The sequence below is a fragment of the Balaenoptera musculus genome, chromosome 5 (genome assembly GCF_009873245.2).
Source record: "Balaenoptera musculus isolate JJ_BM4_2016_0621 chromosome 5, mBalMus1.pri.v3, whole genome shotgun sequence".
Lineage (NCBI taxonomy): Eukaryota > Metazoa > Chordata > Mammalia > Artiodactyla > Balaenopteridae > Balaenoptera > Balaenoptera musculus.
In genome coordinates, this window is record NC_045789.1 from 96,885,195 (window position 1) to 96,909,018 (window position 23,824).

General features: G+C 39.4%; 1 protein-coding gene across 1 annotated transcript in view; it reads left to right on the forward strand.

Moving 5' to 3' along the window:
* Positions 1 to 23,824, forward strand: part of TAPT1 (transmembrane anterior posterior transformation 1) — a 60,193-nt gene that overhangs the window by 33,199 nt on the left and 3,170 nt on the right. Inside the window, exons 4-13 of the mRNA XM_036852588.1 lie at positions 628 to 790; positions 3,145 to 3,280; positions 4,830 to 4,927; positions 5,104 to 5,173; positions 10,625 to 10,705; positions 13,156 to 13,265; positions 14,690 to 14,749; positions 15,136 to 15,204; positions 18,553 to 18,629; positions 21,768 to 21,928. Of these exons, the coding sequence (XP_036708483.1) occupies positions 628 to 790; positions 3,145 to 3,280; positions 4,830 to 4,927; positions 5,104 to 5,173; positions 10,625 to 10,705; positions 13,156 to 13,265; positions 14,690 to 14,749; positions 15,136 to 15,204; positions 18,553 to 18,629; positions 21,768 to 21,928 (1,025 nt within the window). The remainder of the gene's footprint in view (positions 1 to 627; positions 791 to 3,144; positions 3,281 to 4,829; positions 4,928 to 5,103; positions 5,174 to 10,624; positions 10,706 to 13,155; positions 13,266 to 14,689; positions 14,750 to 15,135; positions 15,205 to 18,552; positions 18,630 to 21,767; positions 21,929 to 23,824) is intronic.

Sequence of the window (23,824 nt, forward strand, 5' to 3'; positions counted from 1 at the left end):
TAACCCTGAGATTCCAGTTTTAGGACTTTATCTTATAGATGCACTTTCACTGACACGGCATGACATGTACATTGCATCATGGCTTATAGTTGCAGAAGGCTGGAAACCTGTCAGTGATATGTTAAGTAAATTATGATACACCCACACAGTGGAGCACTGCGCTGTCATGTAAATATGAGTTCCTTATGAACTGACATGGAAAGATCTGTTATGCTGTTAAATAGAAAGTGCAAAGTGCAGAACACCACGCGTAGAACGCTAGCACTGGGTAAGAAGGGCTGAGACAGTGGGCTCCAGGGCTTTCCGATGAGGTGGGAGGCTTGCGTCTTCTTCGTGGAAATCCATTGCTTCCGAGCACTCTATCAGCAGCCGCCTGCCTTCGGTGTTCACTTGTTTAGGTTCCCCACTTCTAGCAGTAATTCTGGTTTAATATTTTATATTCTCTACTTGGGCAGAAAATTTCATACTGTTGAGTAGTCAGCATAACTTTCCTTGTTAGTTTGAAATTTTTAAAAGGTCAACCTAAGTCCCATTACCTTTGTTTGCCACTGTATGTCCAGTGAAGATTATTTATTCAAGAACACAGAAGGTAAAACTCATATTTTTATTTCTTCTCATATATTTCAGGGACAGACGTTTGCTTCAGCCTGCCCAGGTGTGTGACATCTTGAAGGGTGTCATTTTGGTCATCTGCTATTTCATGATGCACTATGTGGACTACTCCATGATGTATCACCTGATTAGGGGCCAGTCCGTCATCAAGCTCTACATCATCTACAATATGCTCGAGGTGCGTCCGGGCCCTCATTTCCCCGCCAGGCAGTCCAGCGCCCCAGCCCGCACAGGCCTGGCCGGTGGCACACTGCTCCAAGCCTTCCAGAACAGAACACTTTCCTGCAGGCTCTGGTAATGGTGCTTCTGGCCCCCCGTGTTCATCCGGTCATTGGCGACCTTGTTAAAATGCACATTCTGATGTAGTAGGTCTGGGCGTCTTCTAACAAGATGGTGCTTGTGCTGCCGGTCCTGGGACACACTGAGGGTTGAGGGTAGCAGGTCCCCAGGGCCCAGTGTGTCCTCAAGTAGGGAAGAGGGGCACCTGCTGCCTAGACATTTCTGAGTCAGTGCTCCCTTGAGAATGTAAACTGTCAAATGGTAGAGAAATGTATTTTGCAAATTCATTGGAAACCCATGTATACTTTTTGCTAGAATTTTTAAATTTGTGAAGATACTTTTAGGGTTATGTGTATGTTGGCTATAGTAGATTTATATTTTAAGTTGCTTTTGAATTTTCACACCAAGCAGGTAAACAATTTCCCAGTTTCTCTAAGTACTTAACATTTTGAATACAATATGTCTTCCAAGTACGCTATGCTTTAAAGCAGTCATCATATGAAAATCTGCATTTATGTAAATTAACAGTTACACAAAGCAAAGAAAAACATGCTTTGCTTTATAGGCAGAAACTTAATAAGTCTTTTAGATAGTAAGCCAACCTGGGTTATATAATTAACCTCTGAGACTCAATTTGTACTTTCCTATACTACTTCTTGGGGATACAAGTAAGGTCTACCTGTCTTTTGAATTAGTCACAGACGGGCTTGTCCTGGCGAGTGGACACGTGGGGTGGGGTGGAGGCTGCTGGCCTTTCTGCCCTGAAGCTGCGCTGCCCGGGCAGCTGGGGGCTTTCCATCTCTTCGTAGAAGCCGCAGAACTCTAGCCGTCCCGGTTAGCCCTTAATTCATTGACTGGGATGATTTAAAACCACACCCCAGCTTCCTGGTCGTAGGCCACGCACTTGCTTCGCCCCATCAAGTGTGGGTGTGGTTTGTGAAGCCGAGTAGCCACCCCGCCCTCCCACAGAAGGAAAAGCCCAGGCCTCCTGTCCTCCCCGGCCGCGTGGGTGGCTCTCCGTGCCAGCACCCCACTAATCTCCATGCCTGCCCTCCCGGGGGATTGCAGGTGACCGGGCTTCTCCCTGCTCCCAAACTTAAGGCAGACGCAGCCTGCCTTTACACAGCCCTCTCACAAGGTGGTGGTATTACCGTTACTAGGAAACAGGGCAAGCAGAAGGACCCATGAATTGCTGATCTAAGTGGCTTAAATACTTACTCACTTTGTAGACTAGAGTTGATGAGTGGTTTCAGCATAGTGTAGAAGAGTCCAGGCTCTAGTATAGAGATAACTACCTCCAATCCTGGTTATCCTGCACATGGCCGCCGGTTGCTGAATGACTCTAACCTTCAGCTTCTCATCTGTGAAATGGAGATACTAGGGCAATTACCAGGATTACATGAGACAAACCAGGCATGTGGTAGGAGCTCCCTAAATGGTAGCGATTTATCCCTTCATTCGGCAAATATTCAGCCAACACTCCCTACATGCCAAGATCCCGAAGATCCAGAGAGGAACAAAGCCTAATCCCCTGGAGCTTATGTGCTACAGGTGGGAGAGAGGCAGTAAACAAGGAGGTATTTGGAAATAATAAATAACCGTGATGAAGAAGAACACGGTAATACGTTAGAGACCACGGGAGCCACAAAAGACTGGATGGTCTGGGAAGGTCCTCTCTTAGAATGTGACTGAATCCTGAATGATAAGCCCTCCTTTTTTCTTTTTTTATGTGCTTCTCTTTATTTATCATACTGTATTCATAGAGATCAGAACTTGAAAATGTCTTTAGGAAGCAAATCTGCTTATTATATTCTTATATGATAAACCTCAAACAAATTACAGCTATTGTTATTTACCGATATTAGGTGTGAGTAGAGTGGGTCAAATGATATATTTGTCCTAAAGGATTTAAGTTTGAATCCTGAATTTGAATTCAAAGAGTTTTAAAACCAGAGGAACCGTGATTTTGATGTATCCTCTCCCTTTTATTTTTGCTGCTAAAACTTTCCTTGTCACAAACAGAGTTTACTAGACAAGTCTAATTCAGATAATACAGAACTTGAGCACTCATTGTGTGTCAGAGAATAAGGAAATGTAAGTGAAGAAGTAAATAAAGATCCTGCTCTCTTTTGGAGCCTACCTTCTAGTAGGATTTAAAAAGTGAGATTTTCAGTATTTGAGTTCACCTCTGAATTTTAGTAACATATTCAAATGGAATATTGAGAAACACCTTAACAAAATTTTTCTCTTTAGGTAGCAGATCGTCTGTTTTCATCATTTGGACAAGATATATTAGATGCTCTCTATTGGACAGCAACAGAGCCCAAAGAAAGAAAAACAGCACACATCGGGGTGATTCCTCACTTTTTCATGGCCGTTCTCTATGTCTGTATCCTTTTAGACTTCTCGGAAATTCCAACCATCAGTGCATATTTTACATTATTCTATTTGGTTAGCTGTTTCTCAGATTTAAAGATGTGTGTGTGTGTGTGTGTGTCCGTATCCTGAAGACTAATGTGAACCCTCTGCTATCTTTTGAGAAATTGCTTATAATAGTACAGTTGACCCTTGAACAACACAGGGGCTAATTCAAGTATAACTTATAATTAGCCCTGTGTATCCAAGGATTCAAGCAACCACGGACCATTTAATACTGTAGTATTTACTATTGAAAAATATATGCATATAAGTGGACTCATGCGGTTCAAACCCATGTTGTTCAAGGGTCAGCTGTAATTGTAAATTAATTTAAAGAGTCTCGTGTGTACATGACCCTTTGAACTGCCAGAAAATAGTTCTGTTCTCAGTGTAACTGATTATAAGGAAGGATTTTAGAATAAAGGGATAGTATGTTTATACATATTTTAGATTTATATAGATCTATATAACTTTCATACATATATTAGAATTTTTTTGAAGTTATCTTTAAACCTATGAATTCTTTGTTTTAACCTTCAGCTTAAAATGTATACAATTCATCTAGAAATAAAATTTGAAATTGGTTAGGGAGGAATTTTTGAGCTTTTATTTCTCCCTCCTTCCTCTCCTGAAAGCTTTTCTTTTGGAGAGTAAATGCTTTACTATATAGCACGGTGTGCACGTGTGTGTATGTATATTTACACACACATGCATACCTACACTTAAGGTCCATATGGGATCAGGACTCGTTCAGAGAAATGTGTCGTGTGATTTTTTTTTCTGTACTGTCTCTGAAAGAGCAATGCTTGAAAGAATTGGATTAATATTTGGGAAGTTAAAGGACTATGTGGGAAAAATTTCTGTGGAGAGTAAAAGCTTGTTCCAAGTATAATGAAGTAAAAAGTTACTGTTCTAATTTAAACAAACTATTCCATATGTAATATGAGTATAATTCTGCAGCTTGTGGATGTCTTCAAAAATGACATCTGAAGAAGAATCTTAATTATCAGACATTTCTTATTATATTCCCCACCCCCTGCAGAACCAGAGAGGAAAATCAGTTCCAGACTAACTTTTACTTTGTGTTCTCTTCTATTTTAGAATGCAGATTATCTTAATTCACAATGTATATATCTAGGTCTCTTCTTTCAGTATTTACCATAATTTTTTCCATTTATTTAATAAACTTTTCTGAGATCCTATTTCCCAAGCATTGTACCAAATGCCAAAGATCCAGAAAGAACAAGACGACTGTTTTCCAGGACTCACAGTCTTAATGACTGGATTCATTTCTGCTTTTGTTTTGTTTCATATGAGTTGCATACATCTTATCCCATCAAATTTATATCAACTATAGCTAATAGGGAAATTACAGAGATAATAAAATACTTACGTAAGACTTGATTTAGAAAGCATAGTCATCTTTTTTCCCCATTATAAACTTGCAAGATTTTATAGCATTATCTATTAATATAAACTGAATACAGACAAGTTTTTTCCTTGACATCACTTACTGCTAGTTTTGCATGCAATCCTTATAATGGTTCAGGCAACAACTCTCAACGTGGCTTTTAACTCACACAACAAGTCCCTGCTTACTATTATGATGTCTAATAATGTAAGTATGAGATTTTATTTTACATTTTTGAGGTTATATGGTACTTTAACAGCAGTATTCTGAATGGGAAAAAGTTATTTTTTCTAAATGTTATTCTCTAAGAAGTTTTATATGTAGCATGTCCATTTTTAAAACTGCGTTAATGATGAAGATGATATTTGTGTTTACTATTTCAGTTTGTTGAAATTAAAGGAAGTGTTTTCAAGAAGTTTGAAAAGAACAATCTTTTTCAAATGTCAAATAGCGGTATGTACAATCAGATTCTACTTGCAGCTTTATGCAGTATTATTTTGTAACTCATTCTGAAACTCTAATGTCACGTTTCCTACGGGCCACTGTTTTCTTTGACTTAAGCAGTGCTTTCTTTTATTCTCTCAACATCTTTACTAAGTTTTTTTATTATTATTATTTTGGTTATTGTAATCTCAGGATGTTTAAGATAGTAAAAAATTACAGGTATTTGTATCGCACCTTACCATACTTTCAGAAGCTTCTCACTGATCCAGAAATTTCTTAGGAGCAGCTGATATTATTCCATTTTACAGATGTGAAAGTTGAAACAGAGAGTAATTTGACTTCCCTAAGGTCACTCACTTAGCTACTGAGAGAATTCTGATGATAAACCTCAGATTGGCTCTTCGTTCTCGGCTTTTTCAGTTGTGCCTTACTGCCTCCTTTCTAATTCTAAGATGTGTGAGGGCACAGAATTTATCCCCAGAAACCTTATCTTACATAGTTAGGATGATCATAGCAGCACGGTGTCTTGGTTCTCAAGGTGTGGCCCATGGAACCCTGGAGGGGAGTCTGCAAAGTCAAAACTGTTTTCATAAGAATATGAAGACATTACTTATCTCTTTCACCATGTTGCCATTTGCACTGTGGTGGAGAACAGGGGTGAAAAAGCCAGTGAGAGGTCACGTGCCCACTGGCATGGCTGGTCCCGTGGCTGCCAGTGTGTGTCAGTGGCGCTGGGGAGGGCCCCGCACTGATGGTGCATGTGAAATGCTGCAGCTGCTCTGGGAAACCTTTTGGCGGTTTCTTACACAGTTACACATTCACCTACCCTATCACTCACCAGCGGGAACACAGGTTCACAAAAGGACTTGTACTTGTAAAGAATTGTTATGGCAGCTTTATCCATAGCCCAAAACTGGGAACAACCCAAATCCTCCCATTAAGAAGAAAGCAGATAAATAAATTTTGGTATATCTACACTGTGGGACACTATTCAGCAGTTAGAGAGAACTGCGTATATTCAGCTACATGGATGAATCTCAAAAGCCTTATGCTGAGTGAAAAGAGGCCAGACACAAATAAGTACGTACTGTGTGATTTCATACTTATGAGGTTTATGATCAGATAAAATTAATTTATGATGATAGAAATAAAAGAGTGATTACTTACTGGGGGTGGGGTTGACTGGGAGGGATGCAAGGAGACTTACTGTCGTGATGGAACTGTTCATATTTTAGTTATGGGAATGGTGGCATAGCTTGTGCATCCATCAAAACTCAATCAAATTGTACACTTAAAAGTAAAATTTCACGGTACATAAATTTTGCTGTACATATATTAGACAAGGAAAATAATGGCATATGAATATATTAAAGCAAAGGAGTGTTTAGAATTATAGGAGATTTGATAACTAGGCAAGGAACAGAAAGAACTAATGAAAAACTTTAGACAATTCTGTGGAGCAGTGATAGACCTTAGATCTCAGAGCTCTGAAGGGCAGTTGGCACGGTGTCGTTCTGTGCAGTAATATTCTTTCAAACGTGTGCTGCCAAGCTGTTTACATTTGAAATGAAAGAGGAGGGGAGGGGTAGGAGGGAAGGGGCATGCTCTTCTCAGCTTCAGGAGTTAACTCTAGAATATATTGCTTCAACTATAAGAATTTCACTTGTAGCAGAAATCATATTATTTCTATTTAAATTAATAACCTGGTTTGAGTAGGCACTCTTTGTAGAGCTTTAAACTAGACATGCAGATCTTAAGTTGTACGGGTTTTCAGTCTTTATGTATCGTGAGGAGGAGATTGTGAACGATTTTCAACCTTATCGCCAGTATGTTGATATAATTAATATCCCTTTTTCCTTTCTTTTATAAACAAGTCCCCCAAATTTTAATCTTTTAGCTTAGAAAGAAAAGGAATTCAATATTTCAGTTCTAAGAAAACTCTGAAAACAGTAGCATATTAAGCAATGCATGTGAGTCTATAAGAAATTCAGAAGTATATTTTGGATTAAAATGGTTAGTAATCAGCATGAAGAGTTTTGCTTTTTGTTAGAGGTAAAATAATTCACGTTACAATGCAGGGTGATCTGCATTGTACCCCCTTCTGTCTCCCTTCAAGTTTTATAAGAAACTAATTTTACCTAAGGTAGCTTTTAAAACCTGTTCCCAAGTAAGAAAAAGAAAAATCTGTCGTAGACAGTCTCGCTGATGTTGCAGGTGGTGCTCAGATATTAAAGGGATAGGAAAGGAGTCACTACCGCCTGCCTTTCACGTGGTGACTGAGTTTATTGCCTCCTCCACGTGCATTAGCAGCTGTGAAATGAGAGCCAGGCCACAGGATGCTGCCGGTCACACACCAGCTATTTCTATCCCTGTGAATTTCCCTGGAAAACTGAGCTGCCGTGTACATGGGATCAGATTTAGTACCTCATGCTAGTTTAATGTTGAAAACTTGGTTTGGAAATTTTAGAGTGACTTTATCCCTTTCAGTTTCTTGCCTGACTGTACATTGTCTTTAGGGGCATTACCTGAGGACACACGAAATAGAGTTTAGTTAATAAAACCCAACTTTTAACATTATGTCCTTTCTTCCACATCATGTCATTGTAAGCCCCAGCTGAGTATGGAACCTAGACCTTTCTGACCTGGGTTCTTAAAATGAAATTTTTTACATAGCTGTTAACCCACTGACAATGTGAACTGTACCTTCAGAAAGATCCTGCAGGAGTTACATTGGTCTGAAGTAAGGTTCCAGCTCAGGGTGATTCTGTTTAACTCTCTTAACATAAGCCTGTGTACCTGCATTAATTTGAATGACTGTTGGAAATAAAAGAGTCACTCATTGCACATTTAAATTGTGACTGTAAATATGTTAAAATATATCCCTGTTAGTGGTGACTTAGAAGAGGAAAAAGGAGCTTAATCATTTGAATATCAGAAATATTTTTAAAACATTAATCACCAGTGTTTTTAAGCTCATTAATAAAGATTAAGAGAAAACATTCCCATTTTGGTAGGAGTTTCACTTTTTAATTAATGCGAGTTCAATCCAAGTCAAAACTGTTCTGAAGATGAGATATGATGTAAGTACGTTGTGGATTGCATTATTAATATTGTAAAATAGATAACTCATTCAGTCAACAACATATTTACATTTTATCATTATTAGAATCTATTATTCTAAAAAATCTTACTTTATGTAAGATTTTATTTTATTGCAGAGGAACTGTGTCAGAATTTCGGTATACTTTAGTGATGCTCAAATTTTAAAAGTCAAATCTCTATAAATTATTTAAATGTACAAAAAATAAAATTGTGAAAGTACAAGAATGAAACATAGTGGGATTTTTAAATAGCCACATAGCAGCCTCATTTTCATAGTTAGATTGATAAATGAGTGCTTTTTTTATTGTGTTTTTAATCTTCACACTTACCACCTTTCACGTCCTTCATAGTGTAAAATTGCATTTATCTACCAGGATTTATCAATTTTTATTAATCTCTACAGTATTTTGAAATAGTCTGCTTTTCTAAAATCTATTTGACCTTAAATATCCCCCTAATAAAATGGAGTTTTTCCCCTTTTATCAGTATTCTTAGAATTGAAATGATTATAGGTTTCCTCTATGCCGGCAGCTACCATGTGTCCAAGAATCAGATATGATTAATTTAAACACTGCTCTTGTTTTTGTTTTATTATATAAGACTTCATAAAAATTATGTTGGCTTATCTCAAATACTATTTGAAATTTCACAAGGCAGTTTCTTTCCAGATAATTCTGCAGTGAACCAAGTCAGTATCATGGAAAGTGGAAAGGTCAGAAATAAGTACATTTCTTCGCTAAATTTGTTGATGGACATTAGAAATCCAAAGGGCTTAGCACACATATAGATGCAGCTCTGTGAATAACTGTACAGAATTCCAACTGAAAGTACATGGACAAATTTAATTAGTCCCATGAATTAAGTCCCACAGTTAACTATACATAAGTAGCAGGGAATACATTTTATTTAGATTATGATGGAAATTATTCTAGGACAGGCTTTTCTCAGCTTCTTTTAACCTATACTCCCATTTGAAATCACAGAATAAGTTGAAAATGTGATCTAGAACTAGTCACAACATGTGTGCTTTACACTCCACAGTGTGCTTCCTTGCAAGTCTGCAGTGCCCTTCGAGGGGGCACGCCTGTGCTCTTCCCCTGGAGACTCACCGTGCTGTGAGCTTATACCCCAGAACGTGGCATTTCGTAAGAAATAACGCTATGGATTCATAATAGAACAGCAAATTGTGCCCCCTGGCCTTTGAAGAAGTAAAGGTACAGCTCAGACTCCTCACAAATAGGGGCTAGGAGCCGAGCTACCCTAGAAAAGAGGTACTGCTACTAACTAGAGAGAGTTCAGGAATTTAGGGAAGAAGACACATGGAAAACGCCAGCTCACTTACAGAGGCCGAGGTTTAGCTGTAGAATAAAAGTCCAAGTCATTTGCTCTAGAGTGACAGGGAAAGGTGGAAATCAGAAAGGAAGAACAAAGCAGTCCCAGGAAGGACTTCAGAGTGAAACTGAAATGCAGAGGGCTACAGGGGGTCCCACAGTTGAACTCCTGAGATATTAGATTATTAGGGAAATGACAGATGTACACAGGCTTTTGAGATGGGCACTATATGCGTGGTGGCTTCTAGCCACAGCCCTACCATTGCATAGACGCAACACATGGATGTACCAGACTTAGCACAGACATAGATTTATTTCATTCCATTTTTTGGTTACATAGTATCTTAGGCTCTGATGGAGATAACAGCTTCAAAAGTGAAATGTGTAAACTAGCCTTTAGCAGGAATTTACTTATTTGCTTTTATTAAATTCATTCAGACTAAGCTCAGAATACTTAGTAACTTACGGTAAATATCATGAAACCTAATTTTTTGCTTGTTTTATTCCCCTAAGTTCCACATATATTCTTAGTAATGCTATTGTAGTACTAGCACTTTCTTAGCTGAAGGATTCATCAGGTCGGTACTTGTATACTTACTATTTGCCAGATCGGAAATAGTCTGGGAAGCAGGGGTTTTATGTTACCCTAAGTCTTATATTTTACACTCTTCTATTATTTCTTCTTCTATAAAATGAAAACAGTTTTCTTACATTCCCAAAGACCACAGGAGCGGTCTGACTCAATATGAGCAGATTGATGGCTTGAATATTTTTTGAAGTCTGTAGAAAACTGGAATTTCCATACTAGAATTATGTTGGTGAAAGAAGTAGATGGCTTACCAACAAAGCACCACCCTATATATAATTTTACAGACATTTTATATATATTTTATAATATATTAATTTTACACACATTTACAATTTCATCATGCTCTGACTAAAAGTTATTTTAGATACATACTCTATAATTGTTATTTATATACAATTTGTTATATATCTACTATTTGTATGTTAAATTCTTTTTCAGATATTAAAGAACGATTCACAAATTATGTGCTTTTGCTAATAGTGTGTCTAAGAAACATGGAACAATTTTCTTGGAATCCAGGTAAGTAACTCTTAATAAATACGGTGCCTTCCAATTTTACTCTTGAACCAAAAATCATTCTCTTCCATGGAATAAAATGAATATTGCCGAAAACTTCAAAATTTTTAGCTGTTCAACTCTTCGGGTGTTGGAAATAACCGTTCCAGTAGGACAGATTGAGTGTGCTCTCTGTGGTCTGGTGGGAGCCAGACCACGGGCCGTAGTGTTTGGCCCGTCATTTCCCGTGAGCCACACAGCATCTCTAGAGCTGTGTACCCAGTGGGTGAGTGGACCCTGTCGAGCACTGCAGCTTCCAAGCCTCTTTGCTGATTTTTCTAACTGGAGTGTGCTGTGGTTATCTAAATACAGTCAGATCTTTTTCATTTTACGGGTTCACCAGAAGAACTTTTATTCTTTCCTAAAATTTATCTTTTACTCATTCACTGCCTATGAATTAGCATTTTGAATAAAGATAAATTAAAGAAATATAATGTAAAGCAGTAAACTTTGTTACTTACACTCTCTGAATCAAGGCTGGCAAGGAAGTTGTTGAGATTCCATGAATTTTCATCAGTCATTCAGCTAGCAGACATTCACTAAGTATATGTTATGTGCTGGGCACTGGCACAGGTAAGAAGGACTAAGATGTGCGTAGGAATCACAAGCTAATAGAAGAAATAGATAGGTAATTAGAACGCATTCTGGTGGTGCTGAAGTCAGCTTGGTGGGAAATGATCAGATATCTTAAATAATTTAGAATTTTTTACGTCTGACATTTCTGTATAACCTTGTTCTTAAGCATCGAAGTCATGTTTTGCAGTTTAATACCCCCAATGCCGTGCATGTTATAGGTATTTAATAACTTGTTAGTTTTCAGGTGTGTGTGAAACATCAGAAACAGATGTAGAATGAGATATATGATCTTGGAAATATATTTCCAGGAGTTATTTTCTTGTAGAAAGCATAAAATCAAATGGTATATCTTAACAGTGGCTTGACGTCTCATCTGAATAGATCCAAAGGCTACTTGACCTGTGGTAGCAAAGCCCCTCCTACACACACACACACACACACACATACACACACACACACACACACAAACACACACACACACACACACACACACACACACACACATTCTCTGCATAGCTGGATTCTTGCTTTATAACTAAGTCACCTAACAGGATGTCCATGAGAGGCAGTAACGGGCGAGTGTGGCTGGTCCCAGCAGAGCCCGCGTGGGATCAGCAGTCCTGAAACAGCGGTATTGTTGCGCCCCAGGACAGTAATCCCTAAACCTGCTGACAACTGGATGTTTAAAGTCGTGTTCTCATTTGTACTTGACTTTCAACAAGTTACCTTAGTTTTCTTTGCGAGTATGATAAGAGGAACACTTCTTTGTTGGTAAATTCATCATTCTTTCACTCTTTGTTTTTGTTTTTTTTTAGGTTTTTAAAAAAATTTTTTTAAACCAAATACCACTTACAGAAGCTTACCCTAAATTCCCAAGATGATGAACAACATAAAAATAGTACAAGCTTTTCTGTATGCTGGGCCCTTTGCTATGCACTTTACACCCTTGTCTCATTTAATTCTCATAATGGTGAAGTGTAGATACTTTTATCTTGTAGATGAGGAAGCTAGAACTTAGGTAATTGCCAGCATCATCTAGCCAGTCAGTGGCAGAGTTTATTGTTGAAAGAGGTTCCCTGATTCCCCAAACCTCAACAGGATGTGAAACTCCCTAAGACTGCCTTGTCTTGTCAGCAGGCAGAGCCCCAGCTATGCTCTCTTCACCCCACCTTCCACCTGCCCAGGTGCTGGATTGCTACAGGTCCCTGCCAACAATTCTGATCCTTTTCTTGCTCTGTCCCACTCTTATATCCTTCTTCAAGGTCTAAGGAGGTTATCTGTCGGCATTTTTCGGTCAGGTACTTGGTACTGAATTGACATTTTAATAAATACGGTAAAGGTGAGCAAATCTGACAAATTACATCTGTATGACAGTGAAATAAATGATTGATCAGTATCTTTAAGTCTTAGTGATCAAGGAGGGAAAAGAATTTGTTCAGTTGACTTCAGCACACGTTCCTAGTAGTTATTTACCGTCACATTAAGGCAGCCAGAGAGTTTTCCAAGGAGCCTGCTTAGTTAGCCATCCCACCAGTCCTCCCGTGCTGGTCCGGGAAGGGAGCCAGGGGCTCTGCTCGCCACTGTGCCCACTTCAATAGGGGTTGGCACAGAGGAAGCACAGAATAAATACTTGTTGAATGACTTATCCTTTATCTTGATAAAATATGGCTCTTCTGATAATTAATTGAATGCTGCTTCTCTCTCTATTATCACTTATTGAAAACATTATAGTTTTGCCCTGTGGAGATTGCAGGTTTCTGTGGTAGCCTGTGATAGGATATTATGGATTTTGTTCATATTAAGAGATTTAATTGTCTCTCTTCTCCCCTACTTTATAGATCATCTCTGGGTGTTGTTTCCAGATGTCTGTATGGTGGTTACATCAGAAATTGCTGTGGATATTGTAAAACATGCCTTTATCACAAAGTTCAATGACATTACTGCAGATGTATGTATTTTAATAAGCAGTTCAGTGTTTGGTGTTGACTTCTGGTTAATACTATAAAGTTGTAGAAGAGCAAGTTTAAGTTTACTGCATTTATGAAGAAAATAGAAAAGTACTACTACTTTAAAGTTAGAATTATAATTTTAAATTTCTAAAAATAATTGTACTACTGAAAGTACATTATTTCAATATTAAACAGTTCTGGTTCCATACATTTGGGTAGAGGTATAGATTGACCAGTAGTTGAGATCAGGGTGTCACTAACTCAAAACCATTATAAACGGTTAATAACCATCATAATCTATCTACTTAAACTGTTTAAAAATCACATTGTTTCTATTTAAAACATTAGATATCAAAACTTCTCTCTCTGCCTAGATTGTTTAATATTTTATATTTAAAAATTGATTCTTTTTCTGTGATTATGAATAGGTTTCTGAGAAGTCCTAGAAGACAAGAGCCTTATATTTTTCTAGTGAAAGCATTTGCTGGAACTTTGAGAGATTTGTTTTATATTATAACCAGGTATTCTATAGAATTTCCAGAAATAGAAATGGGGCTGTAGGCTTGTAAACAAAACGTAGGCAAGTTTTTTAGTGCGGTCCTCATTCCTACCTCAGGACCAAAATGAATAGTAATTTCACCAGTTATCTAGGTTTGGTTTGGTTGTGCTTTGTCTTACTCTGATGCTTATTGTTTTATTTCAAAAGGCAAAGACTTAAAATGTAATGCAGTTGCAGCTGCTATAATGTGATGATTGGATTATTGGGTTTCTGAATGTTTTAATATACTTGAATAAAATATAATTTTACACTTTTTTGCAAAACGCTGATAAAGTAATTTTACCCTTTACTCTCTTGGCTTCCTCAAAACAAGAATTCCTTTTCATGGGATCATTTTCTCAGCAACATAAGTCAAAACTAATAGGATTGATTTGAATACTTAGTGCAGTTTTTAGTGGAAATGACAATTTACAAGTGCCTTCATAACTGTGTTCTCGAATTCAGCTTTATATCATGTTTACCATTCATTTTTCTAAGAAGGCATCATTATCATTAGATATATAGTAATAGTATTTTTTAAAGTGTTCATTTAATTTAAATTTTCAGAATTATTTTCTGTGCCTTACACTACTTAAAATAGCCACTCCTCCCCAAATTCTAAACTCTCAGGATCATAATCGTTGAATATTTATCCCTCTTTAAGATAAACCTTTACAAAGCCTGTGAACTTACCAGTTGGGGGAATTGAGGCTATGTTTTACCCATATTGTAGGAAAACGAATAAGAGGAAAACTACCCAGATGTCACTTAGTTATTAGCATCTTCTTCCTGGCTAGTTATTGAACATCTTATCTACAAGGTAAATCTTTCCACGTTGTATGTTTGCACTATATTACTTAATATTTCATTCTTACTTGTCTTTAGGTCTACAGTGAATATAGAGCCAGCCTTGCTTTTGACCTTGTTAGCAGTCGACAGAAAAATGTGAGTATTATATTAAAGACATAGTCTGAAGTTAACTGAACAGTGGTTTAATTTAGCATGGGATATTAATTAAGGGAAAGCTAGGTAAACTTCCTACTTATCTCTGTTCTCGACACTAAATGTTTACAAAATAATAAAAATAATACTAATATGTAACATTACATAGGGTATGATTTCTGCAGTGTTGTAACAGTTATGCAGCTTTGTATTTTAAACTTCTTATGAACATTTAGATTGCCACATCATTTTACTAAATTACATTATAGGTGCTAGGTTCTCTTCTTGCTCACAGCCTCACCTGTTTATAACATTTGCTGGTGATGAGTGAATTGTACTTTTTAAATGCTGTTTAATCCCGTAAATCCTTTTCTCCTTTCTCTGTCTAGGCATATACTGATTACAGTGATTCCGTGGCACGGAGGATGGGGTTTATTCCTCTCCCACTAGCTGTTTTAGTAAGTCCATACTTTTCCCTTTTTTATGACGAGATGACTGTCATCACAGAATATTAATAAATGAATTATCAATAAGTTTGTTTTAAAAGGACTTGATATAAAAATTAAAGGTACATGACTTAGAAGGAAATTTTGTTTTATAGTATTTTCCTTTTGGATTTTGAGCCATCCAATAGGTAAATGATATTAAGGCTCTATTTTATGTAATGGCTTTCCTGACAAGGAGAGTATTCATTTTTGCTTATTCATTTGGCAACGATTTTTCTTTTAGAGTGGAAATACCTAGTGGTAGGCATTGATGTGGCCACTGTAACACATATTGGTGGAAGTAGAAGTTGATCCAACATTTCTAAAGGGCACTGTGACAGTATTATGCTTTGATGAAGTAATTCCAGTTCTAGGAATTTATCCTAAGAAAATAGTTATAAAAGGCACATGATGATTTATAGGCAAGGTTATGCATTGCAGTGGCATTTATAGTAGTAAAAATTTGGCAACAGATGAAATAGATTAAATAAATATGGTATGCACAAATGAAGAAATATTCTGTGTTCATTATAAGCACTACTTCTTAAAATTTTTCCAAAGTTTTTACAAGGAGATTTTCTACTGTTATACACAGGAAATATCATATATATTTTTAAATAATAGCACTGAAATTTACTAGATCAACCAAAAAAATTAGTCATCAACTTCTGATATTTTAATGAATTGCTCAGAACAGCCTTGCATATAGTTACTATAATATTTAATTAAGGCTGTAATAATGTTAATTAAGAAGATTTGCTGGCTGCACTTATATATATTCTCTATATTATATTCTTTTTTGGGTTTTTTTTTTTTTTTTTTGGCTGTGTTGGGTTTTTGTTGCTGCACGTGGGCTTTCTCTAGTTGCGGCAAGCGGGGGCTCTACTCTTAGTTGGAGTGCATGGGCTTCTCACTGTGGTGGCTTCACTTGTTGCAGAGCATGGGCTCTAGGTGCGTGGGCTTCGGTAGTTGTGGCACGCAGGTTCAGTAGTTGTGGCTCGTGGGCTGTAGAGCGCAGGCTCAGTAGTTGTGGCGCACAGGCTTAGATGCTCTGCGGCATGTGGGATCTTCCCGGACCAGGGCTCGAACCCGTGTCCCCTGCTCTGGCAGGCGGATTCTTAACCACTGCGCCACCAGGGAAGTCCCTATATTCCTTTTTGGCTACCTATTCTCATATCAAAACAAATGCAACCATCTTTTTGTCAAAGGACATCTGAAGTTCTCTTATAATGCAGAGTCCCATAGAAATTAACTAAGAGATGTATAAAGAAGTTGTAGATTATACTAACTGTAGTTTTGACCAGCTTGCCTAACTTTTTTTTAGAGAATGGATGATGAATAGATTTAATGTTATTTAAACTTCAGCAGGACTCTTCTAATAACCACATCCTAAATGTTTTCAGTTGTATCAGGAGCTTGTTTTTATTATATACTAACTAATTTGGCTTTCTTTTGCTTGGGAATAGGAGCTCCTAGAATTTTGGAAAAACAGAAAATTTTTCAAGAGTAAAATTATTTGTTAAAGGTTTAAGAGATTGATGAAATAGAATTTAAATTTTTTCTACACTTGTTTTCTACAACTGGAAAAAGTATACAACAGTGTGAGAATAAACCTAGTTTGCCTGACTTTATTTTTTTTTAAAGGATTGGTTAAGTGGTTGGATTTAAGTGTGTCCCTGCTTTGCCAAATAATAATTATTTATTAGTAACTTATTTGCCAGAAAACTCGATTCATAATTAGTATGAATTTTTTAAACTAGTAGATTTTTTAGATTTTTCTTCAGTCTTTGTTTTACTCTTTAAATAAGTTTTTATGGTTGTTATACAAAAAGATTTAAATTTAATTAATAATTGATTAGCAGAACACTTCTGGGAAACCTCCTGTAGTTTCAAAGGGGATTATGTAGTTATGCGGGGATCCAGCAGGTTTTCTTTTGCAGCGCTTTTCTCACAGAGTGCCAGAGCGACACCCTAGCTTTGGTAGAAATCTAGGGGCCCTGAAGAATAAGCTGAGGCCTCAGTAACTAAGATAATTCTTTAATTAAGGCCAAGAGTGGCAGTGTTTCCTTGTAAATGTTACTTTTGGTCCTAGAATGAATTCATATCCAAGAAAAGTAAAATAAATCATGTTAAGGTCTCAAGGAAATTGGACTTGGGACACATGTATCTTAAAGTTACCTAATAATGTACTGGGTAAAAATAAAGTCATTTAAGCCTTGAATGTGATCATTGGTTTGCCTTTCATATTAATGAATAAAATTCTAGAACCATGTTACTTTCCATCACAAATGTTTGTACGACGGGTCATTTCCCCATTAGAGACTGTGACAGAGATGAGGACTTCCATATCTTTCCTCATCGTGAAATTTTATTGAATATATGGCAGTCCATTCTGTCTGTCTTCTCCCAATTGCTCTTTTATTAAAAGCATTTTTAAAATGTCATTTAAAATGTATCTTATGATATTTATTTAGAGACCCTTCCATTTGATGATAACATTACTAGATAAGGTCAGTTATTTTCCCTGATTTTCTATTTTCACATAGCAGTCCCCCTATACCCTAATATGTGGGCTCATTATCAAGCTGAACCTATAATGTGTAAACGTTTTCCAGCGACAGATCCCACCAGATTTATTCAGCACACTTCCAAGGATAGTGCTGTTACTCCTATGTTTCTGTGAGATAAGTAAGAAAATAGGTGTTTAATCATAACTATCCAAAAGAGGCAGAACGTTTCTGGCCTTTAAGTAATTAATTTTGTAATAGTATTTAGTTTTTTTAAACAGTAAAAACCCCCTAAGTTTCCCTTTTCTCTCTCCCCCTGCAAGTCATTGGGGGTTCTTAGAGAGTCAAAGAAAAAAGGACAGAAAAAGCAGGAGCGAGGGAAATGCCCACTAAATGCTTCTAGCTCTGGTAGGGACACATGCAGCAAGATGAATTCATTTGTATCTTCCAGAATAATTTTTATTTTAAAAGTCAGCTGATTTGCATCTCTGTTAATAAGTACAGGTAAACATGTCATTCATGAACTAGGTACAGTGTCTGACTTTAGAGTCAGCAGTTGAACGTGGCATTAGCCACAGACATCCTGGATTTGTCTAAAGAATCCAAATCTACCACAGAAGCTTTCACAAGCAGCCAGATTCTGATATGAATCAACAAAACTAGAACTGCTTTCTTGAGTTTAGACAAAGGCCACAGGTATGTGCCCAAAGTGTTAAAATCTGCATGGAGAAATCTTTATTTAAATATTAACTAATAACTCTGTGTTTGTATGTTTTGTTTATGTGTTTTGTTGTTTCGGTTTTTTTCTGGCTAGCTCATCAGAGTTGTAACAAGCTCAATTAAAGTGCAAGGAATCCTGTCTTATGCCTGTGTCATACTCTTCTATTTTGGGTAAGACTAACCATTCTTGAATATGTTTTTGGTTATACAGTAAAGTATAAATGCAAGATGTGATGGAAGCTAATAGCAGCTAAATCATAACAATATGCCCATCCCAACTGTCTTGGGGGTCTCCCTTGACAGCATGTATCTCCAAATGTATTTGTGACTCAGTTAAATTCTAGTTAAATTAAATATGCTGTTTGGTAGTAGCATTAATAGCACTTTAGATTTAATTTTAATCTTTTAGTGAAATCACTTAAAGCCCTTTCTGCCTAGGACTTAAGTTTCACCCATGTTTTATGATAAAATCTGCCATTGTAATCAGATATTGTTCTATGTTTTAAAAAAATCTTTGTTTCTAGTATGTTTATCATACTGATTATTTAGCATGCTCTAGGCCTATGTCATATAAACCCAAAGGAGTTGCAGAAATGTATCATTTCTCTGCCTGTGACTGGTTAAACTTTTATCTGCAGATTTGTTGGTCTCATGCGGCTTATATCTTGTTGGGAATGACAAAGGGCAACAAATAAACAACTAAGATACTTTAAGATAGTAATAAGCGGTATGAAGAAAATAATATAAAAAAGGCATTTTTGCCACAGCTAGTTTTTTCACGACGTGAATTTATGATAAAGTAGCCCCGCCTAGCTTTAGGTTTACGTACTTTAGCGGAAAGGGACCCCATCCCTGGTCCCTGTGCTCACGTGCAGTGGCGCATCAGGAGCCGTGCTCTGGGCGGCAGTCAGAACTGAGTATCTCGAGAGGAGAAAGTGAGGAGAGGATAAGCGTAGCGGTAGTGACCTCAGCCAGAGAGTCACCCAGAATCTGCCTCTGGGACGAGGTCCGCTTTCCAGAGACATCTGGGTATTTCCGGTTCCACGTTTTGAGTGTGTTTTCTACACCGCTGTCTGCCTGCTGACTGAGTCGGCAGGTGCTCCAGAGGTGTCTGACGCAGGAGCCCAGGAGCGGTCAGTGTTCACCGTCTCCACCCAGTATGTGAGTTACAAATAAGCTTTCCGCACCCTCAGGGCCGCCTTCAGGCTACGCGGCCAATGTCAGTGATGCCCAAAGCAAGATGTGGTTCTGATCAGATTGCATACCATGTACTGTTTGAATGAACATAGAAATGCTTTACTGTATTAAGGTAACTTTCAGCAGTTACTGCCATTAAAAAACGGGAGATCCTCCTTCTCTGGCACAAATGCTCACACTGCCCTCCGAAGTTCTTAGTATCATTCCTTGTTTACCTCCACCCTGCCAGGCAGAGAGCGTGGGCAAGGATGGCCGGCGGTCCGACAGACCCTGGGAAGGGCCTGGGCTTCAGCTCTGAGGGAGGGGAACCACTGGAGTCTTGTGAGCACAAGAGGGCTAGATCCATCTGGCTTTTTGCAAGGGCCACTCTGGCTGTTGTGCAGAGAATGGACTGGAGTGTAGCAAGGAGAGAAGCACAAGTCAGGCCAGGTCAGGAAGCTGTTCCAGTCTTTCCCAGGAAGGGTGACCACAGCTGGAATTGAATGGTGGCAGTGAGTGCTAAGAATCTGTCAACTAGGGATACATTGAAGCTGGAGATGTACAGGACTTGCTGATGCATTGACTGAATGTGAGGCGAGAGGGAACACGAAGCATCAAGTGTGATCACAGAGTGTGGGGCTCAGGCAGTTAGGGTGATGGGCTGGCCGTCCACTGTGATGGGGAAGCCGGTGAAGACAGGCACGTGGGGCTGGTTCGCCTTGGTTTTTTTGGAGGGTTGGGGCTGAAATCTAGAGTCCTGTTTGGGTTTTGTAAGCTTGAGATCCTACTAGACATCCCCTAGTGGTGTCAAGGAAGCAGTGGAAGGGCTGAGTAAGGAGGGCGGGGGAAGTCGGGGCTGGCGGTAAACCTGGAAGAGTGGCGCACGCACACGGAAGGTCCTTGCAGCCATGGGTCCATGTGAGGCCCTCGGTGCTCCGGAGTGGGGAGTGGGGAGGCCGGGGAGAGTGAAGGAAGCCTGTTTGCTTCTTGTTTGACCTCCTTCCATGCCCCTCCTCGGACTTCCCCTCACTGACGCGTAGTTCCGTGTCACTGCCAGGATTTCATATCAGGCCTAAGGAATAGCCACCCACGTCTTCACTCACTGTAGAACTGGCCGTGAGGTCCTTGGTGTTGTGCCATTTAAGGGCCCCTATTTGTGTGACGATACCAGTGTGAAGAGTTTTTTTCAGAATTTTTGCCAGATTTGTTTCAAATGCCTAAAAAGGTTATGTACCTTTTGGCCCAGAAATCCCACTTCTGTAATTATGTATTTTGGAATTTATCTTAAGGAAACACAGATTTAACGTAAGTTTTCCTAACCAGAAACTTTTTAATAGAAGCAAAATATTAGAAATAGCCTAAGTAACCAGAAATTAAGGGCTTTGAGGGGCTTGGTTATATGATAACCAATATAGTGCAGCATTGTGAGACCATTAAGATAACGTCGTTGAGGAACACCAGCGGTTCTGGAGAATATTCATGATGTATTGTCATGTCAACAACAACGATGGTAATAAAATGACAAAAGTTGTTGGCATTTCTATGTGCTCAGCACTGTTCTGAGCACCTTACTGAAATCACCTCCTTTATGGATTAACCTGTTAAGAGATTCACTCAGAGCCACACAGGTCCTGAGCAGTGGAGTCAGGATTCGAACTCAAGCACTTGGCCCCTGGAGTCCCTGCACTCGCTCTGAACTCCAATCCCCTACTGCCTTCTGAAGAGACCCCATTTCTGGACAGTGAGAAGTATGAATAGACGTACATTCAGAGCAAAAATGACTGAAGGATAATATGCCACATGTCACAGTGATTTGTACTGAAGTGTGGCATTATAAGTTTTTGTTGTTGTTTTTCATCTGCATTTGCTAAATGTATTTGTTTTGTAATAAAAGAATAAATGTCAAACAATTTAGAACCAGGTGAGACTTCTAAGTATAATTTCTTCCTATAATGAGAACTAAGGAGTTTTTCAAAAATGGTCCCCCGTGGTAAAGAAGCCTCCAGAAACTCGGATTTTGCATAAGGCACTGGGCCCTGCGGCGCCTGGGTGATCCTCTCTCCCCCTCCTCTCTGCCTGCCCAGTGACTGAGAGGGACTCCAGCAGTGGTTGGTTGTTTCTTTCCGGTTTCAGGTTGATATCTCTGAAAGTACTGAACAGCATTGTCCTGTTGGGAAAATCATGCCAGTACGTGAAGGAAGCCAAAATGGAAGAAAAGTTGTTTAACCCTCCCCCAACCAGCGCTCCCAGCAAACCATCCAGTAAATCACAAAATAAATGTAAACCCTCTCAAGGTAGGTTTGGTTCTTTTTATCACTTCTATGAATCATTCTATAATGAATTAATTGTCTGAACTCTACTTAATAAAAAGATCACTGTTCAGTCGACGTTTAGCAATGCTTTCAAGATTGGATTTCACTTTGCTTAGCTGTCGATTTTTAATGTTTATGCTGTGGATCTCATCACAGGTGCCCCTAACGCAGTGCTCCGAGCTTTTTCACTCCTTCGTTGGTTGTTCGGTCGATGATTATTGGGCACCTGTTACCTGACAGGTCCAGGGATGCAGCAGGGGGGCAGGCAGAGCTGGATCATCGGGGAGAGAGAGGGGGTGGGTGTGCACTACGGCAGGTGGCTGTCAGTGCTGTGGAGAAAACTAAAGCAGACTCAGGAGAGGGACCGTGACGGGGGTTGGGGGCACTCCCCAGCCGTGAGCAGCCGGCATCCGGGCAGAGACCGAGCCTTCCAGGGAGGAGCCTCCCAGGCACAGGCCATGCGTCCAGAGGCCCCAGGCAGGAACGTGCTTGGCGTGTCAAGGGACAGCCTCTCCCCCGGGGTCGGGAGGGACTGGAAGGGGGTCCAAGAGGCTGCCCAGGGCTCCGGGTCACCCAGGGCCCTGTGGGCTCTCGTGAGGATCTCAGCTTTTCCTGTGTGAAGGGGTTGTTGCAGGGCTTGGAGCAGAGGAGTGACACGATCCAGCAGACATTTTAAAAGGACTGTTTTCAGTCTTTGTGGAAATTAACCTCAAGAAGGGTGAGCCCAGAGCTTCCCTGGTGGCCCAGTGGTTAAGAATCTGCCTGCTAATGTAGGGGACACGGGTTCGAGCCCTGGTCTGGGAAGATCCCACGTGCCGCAGAGCAACTAAGCCCGTGCGCCACAACTACTGAGCCTGTGCTCTAGGGCCCGTGCTCCGCAACAACAGAGGCCACTGCAGTGAGAAGCCCGCTCACCGCAAGGAAGAGTAGCCGTCACTCCACAACTAGAGAAAGCCCCCGCACAGCAACAAACACCTAACGCAGCCAAAAATAAAATAAATAAAATAAATTTATTAAAAAAACAAAAAAAGAAGGGTGAGCCCAGAGGTGGAGGCCACTGGGGAGCATGCGAGCGGGCAAGCTGACCAGATTCTGGTGGATTAGGAGGAGCCCAGGGCTTGCCAGTGAGGTTGTGCCGTGGGAGAGGAGTTGAGGATGAGTCCAGGGTTTCTGGCCTGGAAGATGTGGAGGAAGAACTGGGGCGCAATGTGTGTGACAAGTAGTATATGAGATGCTGGAGATACAAAGGTAAATAAATCATGCTTTAGGGCCTCACAGACTGACAGGGGAGACAACAAAAGTGGATAATCCAAATTGGTGAGTGAGGTTATAGACAGGGGCGTGGAGGGGACAGGAGAGGGGCCCTTCCTGGAGGTGGTGACGCCTGAACTAAATCCTGAAGGGTGAGAAGAAATAGGGCCAGGTGAAGATCGGGGCACGTCAGGAAAGGGACCAGCATGGGCTGAATCGTGGAGGCCTGAAAAAGAAGAGAACTAGTGGGTCAGTATTCCAAGCGTCGAGTTTGTTCTGGAAGGAATAAGAGATGAGACTAGAGCTGGGCCAGAGGCCAGTCTGAAGAGAGAGCCATGCTCGTCATGTATGCTTTATTTTAAAGTAGAACAGAAACTTGTGATTAACTTGAAAATAATTTTTAGTTTTAAAGAACATATAAGTACCATTGGTAATATGGGATTGCATTTGTTTCAGCTACCTGGATAGTTCATAATGGGTCCATGTGTGTTCTGTTAGGCTAGGTTCCTTCAACACATTAAGAAACTAATAACCATCGGTCTTGCTTTCAAGAAGCCTCCAGTTGAAGAGGGGATAAAACCTGGAGCACTCACTGCAGTTCAAGTTCACTGGATCCAGAGCCCTGTA